At 32.4% G+C, this 21,658-nt stretch overlaps 1 protein-coding gene across 3 annotated transcripts in view; it reads left to right on the top strand.

The window, feature by feature from the left end:
- The window catches only part of LOC18598935 (insulin-degrading enzyme-like 1, peroxisomal), an 88,801-nt gene that overhangs the window by 53,409 nt on the left and 13,734 nt on the right, over window positions 1–21,658 (top strand). For 2 of the 3 annotated variants that reach the window (XM_018120656.2, XM_088806070.1), the window contains 6 exons: window positions 17,189–17,291; window positions 17,429–17,524; window positions 17,611–17,800; window positions 17,907–17,968; window positions 18,495–18,599; window positions 21,378–21,579. In XM_018120656.2, coding sequence (XP_017976145.2) covers window positions 17,189–17,291; window positions 17,429–17,524; window positions 17,611–17,800; window positions 17,907–17,968; window positions 18,495–18,599; window positions 21,378–21,579 — 758 coding nt within the window. The remainder of the gene's footprint in view (window positions 1–17,188; window positions 17,292–17,428; window positions 17,525–17,610; window positions 17,801–17,906; window positions 17,969–18,494; window positions 18,600–21,377; window positions 21,580–21,658) is intronic. The other variant, XM_088806071.1, reaches the window with a different exon arrangement.

Raw genomic sequence — 21,658 nt, 5'->3', positions numbered from 1 at the left:
TGAACCGTGAAGGAGTGCCCTACCTAGGATAATTATCAATGCATTCACGTTGTGTCCGAATTTCAGCCACGTCATATTTGATTATGTCCGGAACCAAGGCAATATTTGCCCTAAGTTCAAAACAGTCCAGATTGATTAAACCTTCAGTGGCCAATCCCGTTTCAAATTCTGCCTTTTCTAAATCTCTAGCTAGAATTTTTATTAACCTCAAACTCCAACACCCAAGCTTCTCTAGATCACCTACAACACATATATTGGATTAAAATTCAACTTCTTGAAGCGCCAAAGTTTAGTATTCAAGAAATTGAAATTTATCGTGTTCTTCGTTTCACTTTCAACTCAAAGTTTGGAGTCATGCTGTCCCGTCATGTCAAATATTCTAAATGCTTTCAAGATGGCTATAATTTCAGCACGCTTCTCTTATTGCTCTTGAGAATTTTAGAATCACACTACCACTATGATCCTTCATCACACCTCCAACTCTTGACAGTCCTGGATTTTCCATTGATGCAACGTCTACATTGAGTTTTACCCAACTAATTTGCGGGGCTTGCCATTCCACCTTCTAGTTAATTTTCCTTATAGGTCGTGCCATAGATACTAATTGTGGATTTCTGAAAATATCTTCTATAGTCTCAACCAATTCTAGCCATTTAGCTTTACTCCATAAAGCAACTCATACCTTGATTAAATCATAAAGCTGTACCGCATTCCAATTTTTTCTATTAAAAACAACCTTATTACGACCCAACCGTATGGACCAAGTAATTACATAAAAAGCTAAAATCCACACTTTAGATCCATCTCACTAAACACATAATTTTTCCCAAGGTAAAAAGAACACGTTTGGATCAGCCAAGGTTACCCAACTAACCTTCCGGTCAGAACACCACATGCCCCACACCTTCCATGCCTTCTCCCATGTGAAAAATAAATTTTGAACTGTTTCTAAGCTTTTATTACATAGAACACAGCTTCATTTTCACTAATTAAGTTTCTACGTATTAATTCAGACTTAACAGCCACATGTTCCCACATTAGCTGCCATACAAAAGTTTCAACTCTATAAGGTGCATATCCAATCCAAATTTGTTTCCACAAATCCTTACATACAGATTCTTGACGGTATGCTAATCTACAGATGGACTTTGAAGAATATATACCACTTGTAGAATTCTTCTAGACTAAGCCATCTTTAATCTCATCATCTATTGAAATCTCTCGAAGGATACCTCAAAGATTCGCCCACTGTTCATACTCCCATTCAAAGAGCTGTCTTTTAAGCTCAATTTTTCAGCACCATCCATGTTCTGATTGTATGCCAAAATCTCGTACTCTCCCCTCCTTATTCACTGTCGGGAACTGAGTTTTCGAACATGTATCATCTAGACACTTACCATGCCAAAAGGCTATTGATCGGCCATCACCTAAAACCATTCGAAAGGTAGTTGAAACTTGCAAGAAAAATTTATCAGTAGGCATGAGAGGAGAAATAATATTTTTCCATGTGTTTGAGGATTTAAGAGTTACAATTGGGTCAGGCAACAGGGCTCTTGATTGGTAATCATTCTTTGCTGCCACCACTTTCCTCCATAGACTCTCTGATTCATTCCCAGACCTCCATTATCCATTTTGTCAAAAGTCCCGTATTTCTAACCTTCAAATCCACAATACCCAACTCTCCATTCTCTTTGGCATTACAAACATCACTCCACTTCACATAATGCACCCCCTTCTTATTATAAGAGTTTTCCCACAAAAATCTCTTTTGAATCCTATCTAGTTCTTTGATTTCACAAGGCATTTTGAATAATGACATGTAAAAAATTGGTAAGCTATTAATGAAAGAATTCAATAATGTAATTCTTCCTCCCGCGACAAAAGCTTAGCTTTCCAACCTACCAACTTAGACTCCACTTTATCAATCAAAGGACGCCATACTTTCAAAGCATTCTGGATTAATGATAAAGGCAATCCCAAATAGTTAATTGGAAGACAGTCTCCCTTACAATGAGTTCTAGCCGCCCAATTTGCCACATCATCCTTACTAGTTCCAATACCAATCAAACTGCTCTTCTAGTAATTTATCTTTACTCTAGAGACAATTTGAAAACAACGTAGAAATCTTTTCACTTTTAAAAGCTCATCCAAACTTGCTTGACAAATAACGATGTATCATCTGCATATTGAAGGTGCATAATTTTCATCTCTCCATTTGTCACTGCCACGCCTCTACAATTTAATTAATTATTAATTATTAATGAAAATTTACATATTTTTTCTGAATCATCACAAATACATTTTTAGTTACATTTCATAGTTTCTGTTTTTTTTTTCACATCATCAACATACACAAGGAAAATTTTTTTCACAATAATAACACAAATCACCAAGTTTTTTAACACAATAAAACAAACAACAACAACTACTGCACCAATTTTTTACTGTATTCAAATCATGATAATAAAAACAATTAAAAACAAATAACACAATAAACAACAAATACACATCACCAATTATTTTTCACACAATAAACAACACAAATCACCATGGATTTCTTTTTTACACAAATCAAACAACAATAACTACACAATCATCAACAATTTTAATGCATATTTTGAGGAGTTTATGGGTACCAAGGTCTGGGATGTCAAAGGGTAGCAAATTCAACTGGCAAGGAGTAGACCAGCGGTGAGGTGGGCTTGGCTCGGAGACGGAGGAGGCAAAAGGGGGTCAGACATTGTGGTGGGGGAGGGGGGGAGAGAGCAAATAGAGAGATAGGAATAGAGTGAAATGGGGGACGCTACATGGGGCCTCTTAATTTCAAAATTATTGACAGAAATTCAGTCGATAATTTCAAAAACACTATAATAAGGCCTTTCTCAACAAATTTCTATTGGCAATTCCGTCCATATATTCCAACAGTAAAAACCATTATCGACAGAATGATTAGTTGGCATTGTTGGCACCTTTCCTATTCATTTCGCACCAAACTATTTCCAACCAATTATCGTTGGATCCACTTTTGTTGATAAATTCCATTAATGATCCGTCGATATTTCATTGGTAACATGCTTGTCACCTGTTGTTCAGCAATTGGTCGGTATTTCATCAGTAACTATTGATGGATTTTTATCGACGAAAATGACTCCGTTGATAAAGAGCTATTTTTTTAAAAGTGAAAATAAAAAGTTTAGTATCCATAGGTGAGATTTTAACCCCAAAAAGCAAACATTTACATCAATGTTATTATTTTTGTAGAAGGAAATAAAAATAATACATATATATTAAAATAACGCGTGGGAATGAAATTCCCATAACATTGCTTAATAAAATTGAAGCACTGTCCCTCAGAGGATCCTTGAAAAGTTTCGGGCCAAAGGGATATTGAAAAGGCATATTCGTAAGAAAATTTGCCAAACGATTGGATCCACGATACACATGAATGATACTTATTTGTCATTCTTTCCTCAAAAAATCTTTAATAGCCAAAGTCAAATTTAAATTAGCATTTAGTTCATCTGTTTCCATTTTAATCACTTTTACAACAGTTTTGTTATCCATAGCCAAAATCACCTTACAACATCTCTCATCCTATACCATTGACAAACCTCAATAAACACCCCATAATTCTGCTCGATATGCAGAACAGTTTTCAAGATTGACTAAGAAACCACATTTTGAATTCCAAAAATGGTAAAGAAAAACACCTCTTGTAATGGATTGATGGCATGGAGCTCAATGACCTCTATTAGTGTTGATTAGCACCCAATCTTGAGCTTATGGAGACCATCTAATCAATAACTCCACACAGGATCTATTGACACCAGCATCTATGGGAATAAAGTATGACCAAGAATGAATAGTATCTTCAAGATACTTTTTAATGAGGATGATCTTTCTAGAGGCAAATATGTTGTGGTGGTTAAATATTGATTCATTCCTCCACTTCCAAAAAGACCACACAACAATACCAAACGACACACCGCCATGGGTATTGCAAGACAAGAAAACCCCCCCCCCCTAAGATTTTGGTAAAACCAACCAAGTGTAATCTAGTTGTAAAAAGACCATGAAGATCGACAGGAACAAAAGAATCCCAAACAGCTTTAGTGAAAAGGCAATCGCGAATAACATGGATAACTTACTTATCTTCTATATTGCATAGTGCAAAAGGAATTTCTTGAAAAATGACGATGTGACCATTCCAAGCTAGTTAAAAAACAATCTTTGTATGCCAACCATAAGAAAAGTACGTGTGGAATTAGCATCAGGCCACTTCCAAATTAATCTCTAAATCCAATTCTCCATCAAATCGATGAGGCTTGCAATATAGTTGTATGCTGATTCAATAGTAATTTTTTTCAATTTCTGTTGCTGCCCAAAATACTCTATCTTTGCATGCATTTAGACCAGAAGGTTTTTGAGCCAAGATACAATTTGTTGCTTCTTATGGGATGAAACCTGACACCATTTGAAGGTCCCAAACACCATTTTCATAAATATAAGCACTCATTGGTTTATTTATTTCATCTTGAGGGATGTTATTGTTGGTCCTAAAAGGAATGTTAGAAGGGGTGAATAGCACTTAAAAATATTTTGGAGGGGAGCTCTTGAAATTTAAAATCCTTTTAGAAGATTTAAAATGGATGGTTTGAAAACTTGTTGAGATTAGCAAACAACAAGTGAAGAGAGATTAAGAAAAGTGGACAAAACGCAATATTTATAGTGGTTCGGCCCACTTGACCTACATCCACTTCTTTGATCTTCCTAACTAAGGATTTTCAACCCAACTTCACTAAAACCAGTGGAATTAACAGCTTTCACCAAGCTTTTACAAGGTGAGCTTCTAACCCAAGCTCCAATTCTTTTGCAACAAGTCTTAAGCTTATCCTAACTTAGACTATCCCTTAGAGTGTCTTGCACACTCTAAGTAAACAAAAAATAAAAGATAAAAGGAGGTACAAATGAACAACTTATTGATCTAAGTTGTACAAACTTCAGCACAAACATTCTTACAAAGATAAGAGTGAAATACAAGTGTTAAGAGAAAGTTTTTGGATGTTTTTAGCTTAAAATCACTATTGTTAGCTTTGCTATGTGATTTTTGATTGTTGGAGAGGCTTTAAATACTTGGGAGACTGATTGTAGCTGTTAGAGATAGTTTCTAGCCATTATTTTATCTTATAGTGGCTCTTTTCAAATAGGCAGATAGTGTTCTGTTAACTGGTTACAAGTAGCTCTATCCGATTACAACTTTTTTGCCTTACACTATCTGACTATTGTGTTCTCGATTATAACCAATTAAAAGATCTTTGTCTTCAGGCTTCTCTTCTTCAGCAAACTTCCTCTAATTGGTTAACTCTCCCCTTAATTGATTAGAGCTTTAATTTCTTTAGCCTTAATCGATTACCACCAGCTCTAATCAATTAAATTTTTTTTGAATTTGCACTCCTTCGTTTTAGTTCTATTCAATCGTCACCTTCACTTTGAATTTGAATTTTAGTGCTTAAAGAATCTTGAAGTCTTGTGCTCTGACTAATTAACCCCATGTCTTAACCGATTAGCACACCTCTACTTTGCTTTGTCCAGCACCTTCTTAACCAGTTAAGTCTAGTGTTAACTGATTAACATTTTTTTGTTCTGCTTTAACTTATAGCCTAGCCATTCCTTAACTGAATAAAGCTTTTTGATAATCAGTTACAAAATCCTTGTCTTCACAAATTCTTTCCATTTTTCTCACTTTAACTGATTAGCCTATTTATGATATGATCTTGCTTTTAATCATTCATCTCATTGAGGGAATTTACTTTATTCTACACACTTAATTAATAAAGTTAGGCATTAATGAATGAGGAATGTTTTGTTATCATAAAAAATTGTTAATTTTCTTTATCTTCTTTGTTCTTGAAGTTCATTTTTTTCATTTTCTCCGTAATATCATCTACATAATCATCATACACTACCTTTCTTGGTGCAACATTAGTCTCATAAAAAATAATATGAATAAATTCTTTTATAACTAATTTTTTTTGTTAAATAATCTATAAGCTTTAGAATTAATTGCATAACCTAAGAAAATAGCTTCTTCACTCTTAGCATCAAACTTTTCGGAGGTGTGTTTTCCATTTTTTAAAATAAAGAATTTACATTCAAAACTCCATAAATGTGAAATGTTTGGTTTTCTTCCTTTGTGAAGTTCATAAGGGGCTTTTGAAATCATAAGCCTAATGGAAACTCTATTTAAAATGAAGGAGACTTTGTTTATAGCTTCAATCCAAAAGTATTTGGACAAATTGTTTTCTCAAAGCATTGTTCTTGCCATTTCCTTCAATGTCCTATCTTTTCTCTACAACTCCATTTTGTTGTGTAGTTCTAGGGGTTGAAAAATTGTGATCAAAGCCATGTTTATTGCAAAATATTTCAAATTCACAATTTTCAAATTCACCACCATGGTCACTTCTAATGCTAACAATTGAAACCCCTTTGTCATTTTGCACTTTCTAACAATGTTTAACAAAAGCATGCAATGCATCATCTTTATGAGCAAAGAAATACAACCAAGTATGCTTAAAGTAATCATCAATAATAACAAAACCATATGCTTTGCCCTTATGCTAATAACATCAATAGGTCCGAACAAGTCAATGTGCAATAGTTGAAATCACTTTCTTTGATTTAAAAGAACTTTTTACTTGTTTTCCAAATGGACATGCATCACAAACTTTATCATTTTAAAAAGAAATATTTGACAGTTCAATAACCCAATCCTTTTTTTTAATCTTTGAAAATGTGTCCATTTTAGTATGTCCTATTCTTCTACACCACAATCAACTATCACACACATCATTGGCCATAAGATAAGACTCATTTTGGATATTAATTTCATCAAGAAAAATCACTTAAGCATTTTCAAATCTTATGCCAATGAATACAACTTTGTTAATGTCAATGTCAATGTCAATCACATGGCATACATGACAATCAAAGCAAATTCCAAATCCTCTATCACGAAGTTCACTAATACTTAACAAGTTATGTTTTAGACTTTCAACAAATGAAACATGCTTGATTATAGCTTAAGAAGTGTTACTAATGGTTCCAATTCCTTGCCTAATTCCTTTAGAGTTGTAACCTAAAGAGGCACTACCGCTTTTCTTTTTATCAAGCTTCACAAACAAATTCTCATTTCTGGTCATGTGCCTTGAGCAGCCATTATCCAAGTACCAAGGCTGCTTCTTCTTTGGTTGAGCTTTCAAACATTATTCCTTTTACTCTTGCTCAACCTACAAAATAAATTTTTTTTTTTCAAAGGTACCCATACTTTGATAGGTCTTTGAGGATTAGTAGCACATAAGAACCTTTAGGCACCCAAACCAACTTAGTTTTAGGGAGGTTATTACCCTCACGATAACAATCATAAAAGATATTACCTCTCTTGCCGCAAGCATAACAATGGAATGAAAATGCATCATTTTTCCTTCTAGAAATAACATTTCTTTTTTATTTTTGTTTTTTGAAATACTTTAATTTTGATCTCACTTCTATTTAAGTTTTAAGAGCAATATTCTCATCCAATGACTTTTGCAAGGCCTCATTTTTGCTCTCTAGTTCCAACTTCAAATATTCAAAATCTATTTTGGAATGCTCCAGCTTAATTTGAAAAACATTTCTTTAATCAAAAGCAAATTTGAAATCACATTTAATATTTTCTAATTCATCATTTAAAGATAAAGCTTTCTTTTTCAAAACCTTATACTTTAAAGCTAACTTCTCAAATTCAACATATAAACAATTATACTCATTTTGAAATTCATCAAAGGAAATATTAGAAAAATCAGAAATTACCTCAAGTTCTTCATCTTTGGCCATTAAGCAAAAGTTAGCTCTTACTTTTATTTCTTCCTTAGTTTTCTTCCTTTCTTCTTTTTCCTTCATCTCTTACTCATATATGAGGAGTGAGCCATATATCTCATCTAGGGTGATGCCATTAAGATCTTTGGCTTTTCGAATTGTTGTCACCTTTACCTTCCAAGCCTTTAGTAAGCTTTTAAGCAACCTTTTCACCACTTCATGTTTAGGAATTTCCTTCCCAAGTTGCTTGAGCTTATTGACAATGTTGGTGAACCGATCATATATGGTTGTGATGTCTTTTCTTGGTTCCATTTTGAACATCCCGTAGTTGTGAGTAAAAAGAGCAATCTTGGACTCCTTAACTTGTGAAGTCCCTTCATGAATGATCTTCAACTTCTCCTAGATTTCTTTAGCTATTGTATAAGTAAAAACTTTGTTAAACTCATTAAAATTGAGTGCACAATGGAGAGTGTTTATCGCTTTAAAATTTATTTGTACTTTTCTCATTTTAGCTTCAATCCACTCATCTCTGGTCTTGAAAGTGACATAAGGACCATTAGTGATGACATCTCACATTTCATAATCAGCAGCTCCTATATAAATAGAGATCTTAATACTTTAAAATCAATAGTTTGTTCCATCAAATAGAGGAGGCTTATTTGTGAATTGACCCTCAACCACATTAAAATTTTGGGCGGCTATTGGATCTTGCCTTTGAGATGTTAAACCTTTAAAATCAAAAGTTTGCCTCTGATACCACTTGTTGGTCCTACAAAGAGTGCTAAAGAGGGGGTGAATAGCACTTAAAAATATTTTTGAAGGTAACTTTTGAAATTTAAAATCCATTTAGAAGATATAAGATGGATGGTTTGAAAACTTGTTAAGATTAGTCAAATATCAAGTAAAGGGAGGTTACGAGAAGTGGACAAAACACAATATTTATAGTAGTTTGGTCCACCTAATCTACATCCACTTCACTAAAACTAGTGAAATTAACAACTTTCATCAAACTTTTACAAGGTGAGCTTCTAATCTAAGATCTAATTTTTTTACAACAAGTCTTAAGCTTACCCTAACTTAGATTACCCCTTAAAGTATCTCGGACAATCTAAGTAAATAAGAAATAGAAAATAAAATGAGGTACAAATGATCACCTTACTGATCTAAGTTGTACAAGCTTCAACATAAACATTTTTACAAAAATAGGAGTGGAATACAAGTATTAAGAGAAGGGTTTTGGATGTTTTCAGCTCAAAATCACTCTTGGTAGTTTCTTTATGTGATTTTTGAATGTTAGAGAGGCTTTAAATACTTGGTAGACTGATTTTAGTCGTTAGAGACAATTTTTAGCCATTACTAGCCATTATTTTATCTTCTAGTGGCTCTTTTCAAATAGGCAGACAGTGTTCCATTAACTGGTTATAGACAGCTCTAATCGATTACAGCTTCTTTGCCTTGCACTATCTTACTATTGTATTTTTTACTCTAACTAATTGCAAGATACTCTAACCTATTAAGAGATCTTTGTCTCCAATCTTCTCTTCTTTAGCAAACTTCCTCTGACTGGTTAACTCCCCCCTTAACTGATTGAAGTTTTACTTCCTTTAGCCTTAATCGATTACCACTAACTCTAATCAATTAAAAATTCTTCGAATTTGCACTCCTTCATTTTGGCTCCATCAACGGTCACTTTCATTGGGAATTTGAATTTTGGCACTTAAAGATTCTTCAAGTCTTGTGCTCTAATCGATTAACTCCACGCTTTAACTGATTAGCACACCTCAACTTTGCTTTGTCCAGCACATTCTCAATTAGTTAAGTCTAGTGTTAATTGATTAACATTTTTCTGTTTTGCTTTAACTTATAGCCTAGTCATTCCTTAGCTGATTAAGGCTTTTTGATAATCAATTACAAAAGCGTTGTCTTCACAAATTCTTTCCATTTTTCTCACTTTAATTGATTAGCCTATCTATGATATGATCTTGTTTTTAATCATTCATTTCATTGAGGGAATTTACTTTATCCTGTACACTTAATTAATAAAGTTAGACTTTAACGAATGAAGAATGTTTTGTTATCATAAAAAACATATGGAGTCAATAGTTATTCTTAACAAAATCAATAATCTTCCCTCTTGTAGTCCAATAATCATGCTAGAAATTTACTTCTCTACTTAAGCTAATTGACCATCGAGTATTCTCCACTATTGCAAGCAAAATTCGATCAATGCCCGCCATATGTTAGTGTATTTTCAAAATAAAAGATTGTCTCACATAATAGAAAACTATGTTAACTCAAAGGTTATGTCACATAAAGTGACGTAATGTGACTATTAGGTTGTAAGTTTTTCATGCGACTAGTTATGTCTCTCGGTAAAGTGACATATTGAAAACACACTTCCAAATCCAAAGGTTATGAGACAATTGGAAAAATACCATAGCTTAGAAGTTTAGATATGATAAGTTATCTTTTTATATTGTAACTCAAAGATTATGTCTTATGGAATGAATGATTGTCATTTCATAAGGTGATTATTGATACAATACCAATATCCAAGGATTGTATCTTGTAGAATGTAAAAGTATCTTTAAAACAAAAAGGTGCTTTAATAAAAGGGTTATGTCTTCGATAAGAACATTGCAAGCCTATACAAAGGACTTGCTACTAATCATTTTGACACACCAAAAACAAACAAGACAAAAGCAAAAGAGTTAAGAAGCAATAAATGTGTTATGTTCTGCAAATAAACATAAACACTTCAGTTCTCATCATTTATCAAAGAAATCCAAATTCCTTATAATCTACTTGCTGTAGAAAGTAAACTTTAAGACTGAACAACTTTACAAAACCTCAAGTGTATCTAGCAGCCTACTCTCATAAAGTGTAAAGATGAAGTTAGACGATGGCTACATTGTTTCTCTAAGGCTATTCCCATAATTCCCCTTTTGCATACTAAGTGGTTGGATGAAATAGGTCTTAAAAATAACATCTATTAAAAGGCTCACCTTGAAGTCAATTTTGCTAATTCCTTGAATTCCAACTAAACCCCATATGCACCAATAGTTTTAAAATTTATAATTCATGGAATTGGAATTCAAAATGACTTCACTAAAAGAGATGGATATCAACATTGTCAAGCTGGACCGCATTGAAGAAGGAAACTTTATTCGTTGGAAAACGTTAGATCGATTTGATGTTAACAAAGAAAGATCCATGGACTAGATTTGTTTGTGGAAAAATGTTTGTATATCGAATTGTAAGATAAGTTTTCTTTCCTTGATATGAATGATATTGTGTGTGACATGCATAATAAAAGCACATTGGTTGGAAAGAAGTATTTTTGTCACACGCATAGATGATCATTTTGAGATGAATCAATTTTTTGAGCTTTAATGCATACTTAATAGCTTTTAGCAGTATAATTTCAATATAGATAAAGTTGTTTTGGTGTCTTCTATAATTGATAAACTTCCCTATTCGTGGTGAGACATTAAGAAAACCCTAAAACATAAGAAACAAGAGATGTCTCTCAAGGAACTTAGCAATCATCTTCAAATAAAAGAAGATTATCGCAAACAAGAAAAAGTCAAGCAAGATGTGAAAAAGAAAAAGATTCGAATGGAAAGAATCTTGAGACTTCAAAGGTCCATATAATGGAACACAAATCATCAAACAAGCCGATTTCATACAACAAAAGAAAACATTTTGTTGATATGAACGATAAAAGTAATAAGATCAAAAGAACAAAAAAGGCCCATTCTTTGGACATTTCAAGACAGAATGTAGACTTTTGAAATAAAAAACATAAGGTGTGAACAACAACAAGTTTGTTGCTATAATTTCTGAGGTTAATCTTCTCCAAGATGATGAAGCATGGTGGATTGACATTGGTGCAACTAAGCATGTATGTAAGGATAAGAGTTTCTTCAAGTCCTGGGAAGCGGTTAATGATGGAACCGTGTTGTACATGGAAAATTCCTCCACTACACAAGTGAAAGGAAAAGGCACTGTGAAACTCATGTTTACTTTTGGAAAAATACTTAAATTAAATAATGTCTTTTATATACCAAATGTTAGAAAAAAATCTTGTGTCAGGTGGCTTGCTAAATAAGTATGGCTTCAAATTAGTATTTGAGGAGAATAAGTTCATTTTTACAAAAGGTGGATAATATTTGGGAAGTGGATACTAATGTAAAAACATGTTTAAGCTCAATATTAATAACAATGCTACCAATTCTACTGATATTGATGCCTCATTTAATGCTCATGATACTAAAGTAGCATTGTCTAATTTATGGCATAATATATTAAGTCATGTCCATTATAGAAGAATGCATGATATGGTTAAATTAGAGTTGATACCTAATATTGATGGAAATAATGATATGTGCAATACATGCATGGTTACTAATATCACAAGAAGCTCATTTCCTCAGGTAGAAAGAAACTCAAAATTGCTTGCATTAATATGTTTCGATGTTTGTGACATGCATAGTACTCCATCTATTGGTAGAAAGAAATACTTTGTAACATTTATAGATGACTTCTCTAGATATTGTCATGTTTACTTTTCGTGTGCTAAAGATTAAGTAATGGAGAAATTTAGAATATATAAAAATGAAATTGAGTTGCATTGTGAATTGCATATCATATGTGTACAAAGTGATAAAGGAGGTGAGCATTATGATCCCAAGTACTTTGAGTCCACTAGTATTATGCATGAGATTACTGCTCCATACGCACCAGAACAAAATGATGTAGCAAAACATAAGAATCAAGTTCTTAAAAATGATTAATGCATTGCTTTTGAATTCCAGTTTGGGAAAAAGATTTTGGGGCAATGCCTTTTTAATGGCTTGCCACATACTAAATAGAATCCCAAACAAAAGAAGTTAAATTACTCTTTATGATTCATGGAAAAGAAAAAAGCCAAACCTTAATTATTTAAAAATTTAGGGATGTCGAGCCATAGTAAAAGTTCTAAAACCAAAGAAAAGGAAATTGTATGAAAAATGAATTAAATGAATATTTATAAGATATGCTGAACATAGTAAAGCATATCAGTTCATGGTGATTAAGCCCAATGATTCATATCCCATTAATACAATCATAGAATCAAGGAATGCAATTTTTGATGAAACAAGATTCAATTCAATTCCAAGACCTAAAGAACTAGTAATGGAAAGTGATAAACTTTTGTAAAATGATAAGGAAACTGTTGAGCTTTAAAGAAGCAAAAGATGTAGAAAAGCAAAGACATATGGATCCTATTTCCTCATGTACTTAGTAGAAGGTACAAGAAAAAAAACATATGAATACTTACCTTATTACTTTAATATAGAAGGTGAATGTGATCCTTAAACTTATGAGGAGGCAATGTGGTCTCGAAATGCTTCATTTTGGATGGCAGCAATACAAGATAAGATAGACTTGATAATTGGAAATAAAAATTGGAAATTGGTAGACCTTCCACCAAGTTCCAAGCCTATAAGTTGTAAATGAATTTTCAAAAAGAAAATGAAAGTTGATGGAACCATAGATAAATTTAAAGCAAGGCTAGTGGCCAAGGGCTTTAACAAAAAGAAGGTGTTGATTATTTTGGTACATATGCACTAGTAGCAAGAATAGCTACAATTAAAGTGCTTATAGCACTTGCATTTATACAAAAGATGGTAATTCACCAAATGGATGTTAAAACAACATTCCTAAATTGTGAGTTGATAAAGAGGTGTATATGGACCAACTCGAAGAATTTGTCTTTCTTGGTCAAGAAAGGAAAGTATGTAACCTTGAAAAGTCTTTGTATGGATTAAACACAATATTTATACTAGTTCGATCTACCTGATCTACATCCACTTCACTAAAACCAGTGAAATTAACAGCTTCCACAAAACTTTTATAAGGTGAACTTCTAATCCAAGCTCTAATTCTTTTACAACAAGTCCTAAGCTTACCCTAACTTAGACTACCTCTTAAAGTGTCTCGTACACTCTAAGTAAACAAGAAATAGAAGATAAAAAGAGGTATATATGATCACCTTATTGATCTAAGTTGTACAAGCTTCAACATAAACACTTTTACAAAGATAGGAGTGGAATACGAGTGTTAAGAGAAGGTTTTTGGATATTTTTAGCTCAAAATCACTCTTGGTAGCTTCTCTATATGATTTTTGAATGTTATAAAGGCTTTAAATACTTGGTAGACTAATTCGAGTCATTAAAGATAGTTTCTAGCCATTACTAGCCATTATTTTATCTTCTAGTGACTCTTTTCGAATAGGTAGACAGTGTTCCGCTAACTGGTTACAGATAACTCTAATCGATTACAGCTTCTTTGTCTTACATTATCTTACTGTTGTGTTTTTTGCTCTAACTAATTACAAGAGACTCTAACCGATTAAGAGATCTTTGTCTCTAAGCTTCTCTTTTTCAGCAAACTTCTTTTGACTAGTTAACTCTCCCCTTAATTGATTAAAGCTTGACTTCATTTAGCCGTACTCGATTACCACCAGCTCTAATTAATTAAAAACTCTTCGAATTTGCACTCCCTTTTGGCTCCATCCAACGACCACCTTCGCTAGGAATTTGAATTTTGGCACTTGAAGATTCTTCAAGTCTTGTGCTCTAATCGATAAACCCCACGCCTTAACCGATTAGCACACCTCTATTTTGCTTTGTCTAGCACGTTTTTAATTAGTTAAGTCTAGTGTTAATTGATTAATATTTTTTTGTTTTCCTTTAACTTATAGCCTATCCATTCCTTAGTTGATTAAGGCTTTTTTGATAATCAATTACAAAAGCGTTGTCTTCACAAATTCTTTCCATTTTTCTCACTTTAATTGATTAGCTTATCTATGATATGATCTTACTTTTAATCATTCATTTCATTGAGGGGATTTACTTTATCCTGCACACTTAATTAATAAAGTTAGACATTAATGAATGAAGAAAATTTTTTATTATCATAAAAAACATACGGAGTCAACAGTTATTCTTAACAAAATCAATAATCCTCTATCTTGTAGTCCAATAATCATATTAGAAATTTACTTCTCTACTCAAGCTAATTGACCATTGAGTATTCTCCACAATTGTAAGCAAAACTCGATCAATGCCCCGCCATATGTTGGTGTATTTTCAAAATAAAAGGTTGTCTCACATAATGGAAAGCTATCTTAGCTCAAAGTTTATGTCACATAAAGTGACATAATGAGACTATTGTATTGTAAACGGGTTTTTCATGTGAATAGTTATATCTCTTGGTAAAGTGACATATTAAAAACACACTTCTAAATCCAAAAGTTATGAGATAATTGGAAAAACACAATAGCTCAAAAGTTTGGTTATGAAAAATTATCTTTTCATATTGTAGATCAAAGATTATATCTTATGGAATGAATGATTGTCCTTTCATAAGGTGATTATTGAAACAATCTTGTAAAACGCAAAGGTATCTTTAAGACAAAAAGATGCCTTAATGAAAGGGTTGTGTCCTTGAGAAGAGACACTTACAAGTCTATATAAAAGACTTGCTACCAACCATTCTGACACACAAAAAAACAAACAAGACAAGAGTAGAAAAGTTAATAAGCAATAGAAGTGTTATGTTCTGCAAGTAAACATAAACACTTTAGGTCCTATCATCTATCAAAAGAATTCAAGTTCCTTATAATCTACTTGCTACCGAAAGTAGTCTTTAAGGTCAAACAACTTTGCAAACCCTCGGATATATCTAACGGTCTACTCTCATAAAGTGCAAAGACAAAGTTAGATGTTATTCATTCTATCCCTAAAGCTATTTGCATAATTTCCTTTTTATATATTGAGTGATGAAGACGAAATAAGTCTTCAAAATAGCGTCTATTAAAAGGCTTATCTTGAAGTCAATTTTGTCGATTCCTTAAATTCCATCTAAACCTAATATACACCAACACCATATAAGGGAAGCCCAAGGAATGTTCCTAACCTCAGGAATCATTGCCATTGTAACTTTGTATTTAGCTCTCATAATGCAAACCATAGTTTGTGAGGGTTATCAATGATGGACCACCCTAGTTTCATAAGAAAAGCATTATTCATCTTTCACAATTTTCAAATTCTTAAGCCACTAAACTTTTTTGGCCTACATATCTATGCGCATTTAACAAGATGAATTTTCCTATTAACCCCATGGAGCCCCAAAAAAACATCATACAATTTTTTTTTCCTATTTTCTCATAGATAGCTTGAAGTATTACTAATGCTTTCATGACATAGCATGACATTGAGAGCAAAATTGATTGAACCAATGTCAAGCGGCCAACAAAGAATAACGTATTGGTTTTCCACCCAGTCAACTTCTTTTGCACCCTTTCCACCATATATTGATAATGCTTGAGACATCTCCAACCATGGTTGATTGGAATGTCGAGATAAGTCCCTAAATCATGTGTTAGAGAGAAACCTAACCTCTGTTCCAAGTGGCGCAATAGATTATTACCCACATTTCGAGCATAATAAAAGACAATTTTACTATGATTCACCTTCTCCCTCAAGCTTCTACCAAACGTGTCAAAAACTTCCATTATGACATCTAGCTATTGTTCCGAAGCTTCATCAAATAAGTTTAAGTCATTTGCAAAAAGTATATGCGATTTCGTTAGTCCTCCATTTTTGAATTGGAACGATTTCCATAAACCAGTGTCGACTACCAAGTTAATGCCATGTGATAATCTTTCCACACATAAAACAAAAAAATAAGGAGAAAAGAGTCCCCTTATCGTATTCCTTTTGAAGGTAAAAAGGAGTCTATAAGAGAACCATTTCAGATAATTTGAGTACTACATCCTTGCGAACTTTGTGCAATAATGTCAATAAACTGAGTCGAAAAGCCAATATCGCATAGAGTATCCTTTATGAAATCCCATCTAAGCTTGTCATATTATTATCTAGTATATATCTTAATTTGGATTATATTTTATATACCCACAATTGAGTTTTTAAATTCTATGAGTTAAAATATTGTCATATCTATATATATTTAATTAATAAGATATATATATTTGATTTTGGAGAGGAAGGTTTAAATCTAATTGAGTTAGCATGATATATATATATATACACGTAGAGAGAGAGAGAGAGAGAGAGAGAGAGAGAGAGGGAGGGAGAGAGAGAATCAAATGCGTAGATTCATTATATTAATTTTCTAGTTTTCTTAAATATAGATATGCATCAACTATCTAATCCGTCGATTGTGAAGTTTAGATACTCCACCGACCATGTATAAAATAATAGTTCAATTAATTTACAAGTGAATCGGTTTTTGTTTTGTATCTAATACGATCTCTGTTTAACAGAATATTCTGGAAGTCGAAGAAATTTGAAGGAGACACAGATAAGGTTGAGCCATGGTTCGGTACTGCATATACTGTTGAAAAAATCACTACTTCGATGATTCAGGTCTGCTGTTGATCTTACCGATTATATTTTTATATAACAACTTTGTAGAGTTCCATTTGTTTACTACCCTCTCTATATATTTTATAAGTCTCCTGTGAAGAGAAAGGTTCTTGATGGAACCTTTGATTTGATTACAGAAATGGATGTCATCAGCGCCAAGTGATAATTTGCAGCTACCAGCCCCAAATATGTTCATACCCACAAACTTGTCTCTTAAGGTTGCTCAAGAAAAGGTTTGTTGTGATCGTTTTTATCAATCCCAACTCTAGCCACTCTGATATAGCGATGAATTAACCTTTAAATGGATCCCATTGAGCAGGTCAAGTTCCCAGTATTGTTAAGAAAGTCATCCTATTCAAAACTATGGTACAAGCCAGATACAATGTTCTCCGTACCTAAGGCATTTGTTAATATAGAATTCAACTGTCCCCATGTTAGAGATTCTCCTCAAGCTGAAGTTCTTGCCAACATTTTTGTACAGTTGTTGGAGGATTACTTGAATGAACACGGTAAATTACTAGTCTCATGCAGTTTTGGTTTCTTGGTCTTTTCTCAACACTCAAAAGCTCGATCCCCCTTCTTGACAAAAGCCTTGTCTTATCCTCTATGTTTCAGCTTACGACGCTCAAATTGCTGGCCTTCATTATTATACATCACGCACAGACATAGGTTTTAAGGTAATTTTGCTCCTTTCATTTTCCATTTCGCATTTGTAATATAGGAGTAGCTATTGGTATATGGCAAAGCCTGGATTTAATTGAGGATATTTTATATAAAATCTCAATATATGGTGCTAATATTGACAAGATTTTTTTTTATTTGAAAAAAGAAAGATGTGAATCTAACTATTTGAGTTGAAATATATATATATTTATAGTATTGAACTAAATATTCAAGTATATTATTATGCAAGATTTTGAAGAAAGGAGAATAAAATTATATGATATCATCCTATCCTACAAGCTACATGTAAATGTGCAAAATTTAGCAGGATAGGTGCTCGAAACACTCCTTAATTTGAAAATTATGATCTAAGACTATTTTATTATTAAAAATTAGTAAAGTAAACTAATTTCTTGCTCATTCACTAGATGTGTTTGTGCATGCACATGTCCAAGGAATGTAGAATTAGTATGCATCATTTCTTATATATTTTCTAATATGTTGTATGTTCCTAACTTAGTGGTTTTCTTCTATATATAGGTGACAGTGTTTGGTTATAATGACAAGTTGAACATTCTGCTGGAAACTGTAGTTGATAAGATTGCAAATTTTGAAGTGAAACGCGACAGGTTTGCTATAATCAAGGTAATGATTGAAAATTTAGGTGTTTTTATATAATCTCATGATTTCTCTCCTTTCATTATTTCACTTTTCCTTGTTAAATGATATATATGAATTCAAAATAAAACAAATAACTCATAAATGAAAAAAAGAAGAATTGAAAAAGGTAAGGAACTAAGAAATATTTTATTCAATTAATGATAGAAGCCGGGATCCCCAATCAAATATGTCATTAATCCGCGTAACGAACGTGGTAAATTGTAAGCTAGCACTAATCATAAATCAACGTATTTTAGCTGACTTTTAACTTTTAAACACTTTCTTGACAACACGGTTTAGTTAAAATCGAATTTCTATGACAATATAAAGTCATGCTACAGTAACAAGATACGATCAGCTTAGCTACAACACTAAATCTGTAGTAATATAGTGATTGATAATCAATTTCATGAAATTTTGATGCAAAGAATCTATCGAAGTGACAATTATAAAACATATGATTAATGTCATTCTTACTAAATATGAGCAATAATTTTTATACTAAGTCACTAGTAGTAGGAAAAGGTAAACAAAAGGGAGAAATTTAGAAGCACATTTTTTATATTTCACAAGAATTCTTACAAGCTTAGAAAACTAAAAGGCGTTTCGTACATAAGGAAAGAATTACCTCATATAAGCATTAAAGAGTTACACAAAGACACAATAATTACTATTCATTCATGTGGGTGAAAGTAACTTGACAAGACATAAAAAAAAAAAGCTCATACATATCTTTAATAAAGTAGATTCTAAAGCAAATATTAGAGGACAAATGAGCTTCATCTTGTAGTACAATCTTTTTGACATGACACGTTTTGCAAGGTGACATTTCTTTTGATACGCTTTTCTCGTCTTTTGTTGGAGGCGCGTTTGTTGTGTACAACAAGAATACAAACTTCATGCCATTTGATGTAGGAAAGGCAAGGCCCACATACTTAGTAGGTCACACTTAACGTACTTAATCACATTGGCACACTTAATTTAACATATTTTAATCTAAAAATTTCCTTAATCACGGTCATTTGGGAGGTTGAGGTGAGAATTATTTGCTCTTGGAGTAAAATCATATCCCAAATGTCCAAGCTAATTTTGATGGGAGACCATCAATTTATTGTTCAATAGGAATGTCTTGTTCCATAGTGTTTGGTTGAGAAGCATTGGAAGATGCTTGGTTAGGATTGGCTTTAGGAATGGCGATGGGTATGCGCGGGTACCTGACCTAGTTATATAGGGCTAAGATACCTTATAATCAAGTTCAAGTAGGATTTGAGCAGTAATTTCACTACTTATATCGGATTCAAGTACCACCTTTTAGGTACTCTATACCTAAACTTGATTATGTTTTTTTTTTAATTTCATGTAATTAAAGGCAAACCCATATTGTTAATTAAATTAATTCATGAAACTATGATTAGTAATTTACTTGTAATATCTTTTAATATATATTATATATGTTGTGTTAATTTATAAAGAATATAATTACTATTATATTTTAGACTTTTAGTATATATACTTTAAATATAAACATATTTACTTTTTATTTTGTATTAACGTTACAAAAATTATAACTTATAAAATTATTAATTATAATGTATATACTTTTATTTATATAAACTTATAAAATATATACTTAAAGAAAAGTTCTGAGATTAGAATAGTTTTGGAACTTAACTATTTTTTTAATTTCATGTAATTAAGGACAAACCCATATAGTTAATTAAACTTGTAATGTTGCTTAAGTTGTTGTTTGGATATTCGTTTTGATATTTGTTTTAGTTATTTAAGTTGATATTTGAGATATTTGTTTTTGATTATTTAAATTTAAATTTTATTGTTTGTATGCTTTTATAAATGTAATTATTAGTGAATTATATGGAATATGGATGAAAATATTATTATATATAGATACGAGTACGGATTCAAGTTCGATAATTGGGTACCCATGAAAAACATTTTAATAATATTTTTACATAATTGGGTTTTTAAATGGATTCGAGTAATGGGTATGTATTAGGGTTCGAGTTAGGATAGTAAATTTAAAAAATATTTGGGTAATTGTAGGGTTCAAGTAACCCATTTATTAATTAGGTTCGAGTTTGGATATTTCAAAATTAGCAAATACTTTACCCGTTTGACATCTCTAATTGGATTGTTTCTTTGGGTGTTTGGTTGGGCCTCATCTTATCTCATTAATGAAGAAGTCATTTTGGTCAGAGTCATCACTAAGGTCATATGGGTCTTAGGAGTCTTCCCAATAGATGTTTGGTTTTGGCTGCAGCTCCTTATTAGCGGTGGCTACCAATATGGGTTCCATTCAAGTGGTTTGAGGCGAGAGAGGTTGAACTCAAAATTCCAATGGAATAGCCTGATTGTTGGGTTCGTGAGTCGTTGCTCAAGCCTATCTATGTTGAGCTACTTTACATAGTCGTTTAGGTAGTCCTTCCATCGTACGATATCTTATGAATGAGTTCATAATTATCTAGACATGCTTATCCAGCAGAATTTTGGAATTTTTAAAAATTCCAAAATTTTGACCAATTTTAAAGCCAATCTAAGTTTGAAGAGCTTTCAGCACGTTTCCATTTAACTACTTTAGATTGGCGCTGACCATGGTTGGGAATTCACATAAAAAAAAGGGAAATTAACTTATTGGCTCCGTAGCTAATAAAACATCTAATATGACAAGTATCATCATTATGGCAAGTATTAATTGAATGTGTTTGTAGCCTTTTGTTTTATCATGTCGTTTCTTCTTTTTATCAGGAAATGATGACAAAGGGCATTTCCAACTTCAAATATGAAAAACCCTCTCAGCTAGCTACTGAGTATCGATCATTAATATTGAGGGATATAAAATGGCCTTGGAAGGAGAAACTTGATGTTTTACCTAATTTGGAAGTAGAAGACCTTGTCAAATTTACTCCAATTATGTTCTCAAGTGCTTTTTTGGAGTGTTTCATAGCAGGTTTGTTCTATGCTTCTTCCCTATGTTGCATCAATAAAAAAGTTAGAAATCAAACAAAAATTTTACATTATATTTCATT

The sequence above is a fragment of the Theobroma cacao genome, chromosome 5 (assembly GCF_053813885.1).
Source record: "Theobroma cacao isolate CCN51 chromosome 5, ASM5381388v1, whole genome shotgun sequence".
Lineage (NCBI taxonomy): Eukaryota > Viridiplantae > Streptophyta > Magnoliopsida > Malvales > Malvaceae > Theobroma > Theobroma cacao.
Note: the sequence above shows the minus strand (reverse complement) of the source record. Positions and strands in the feature narration are given on the sequence as shown.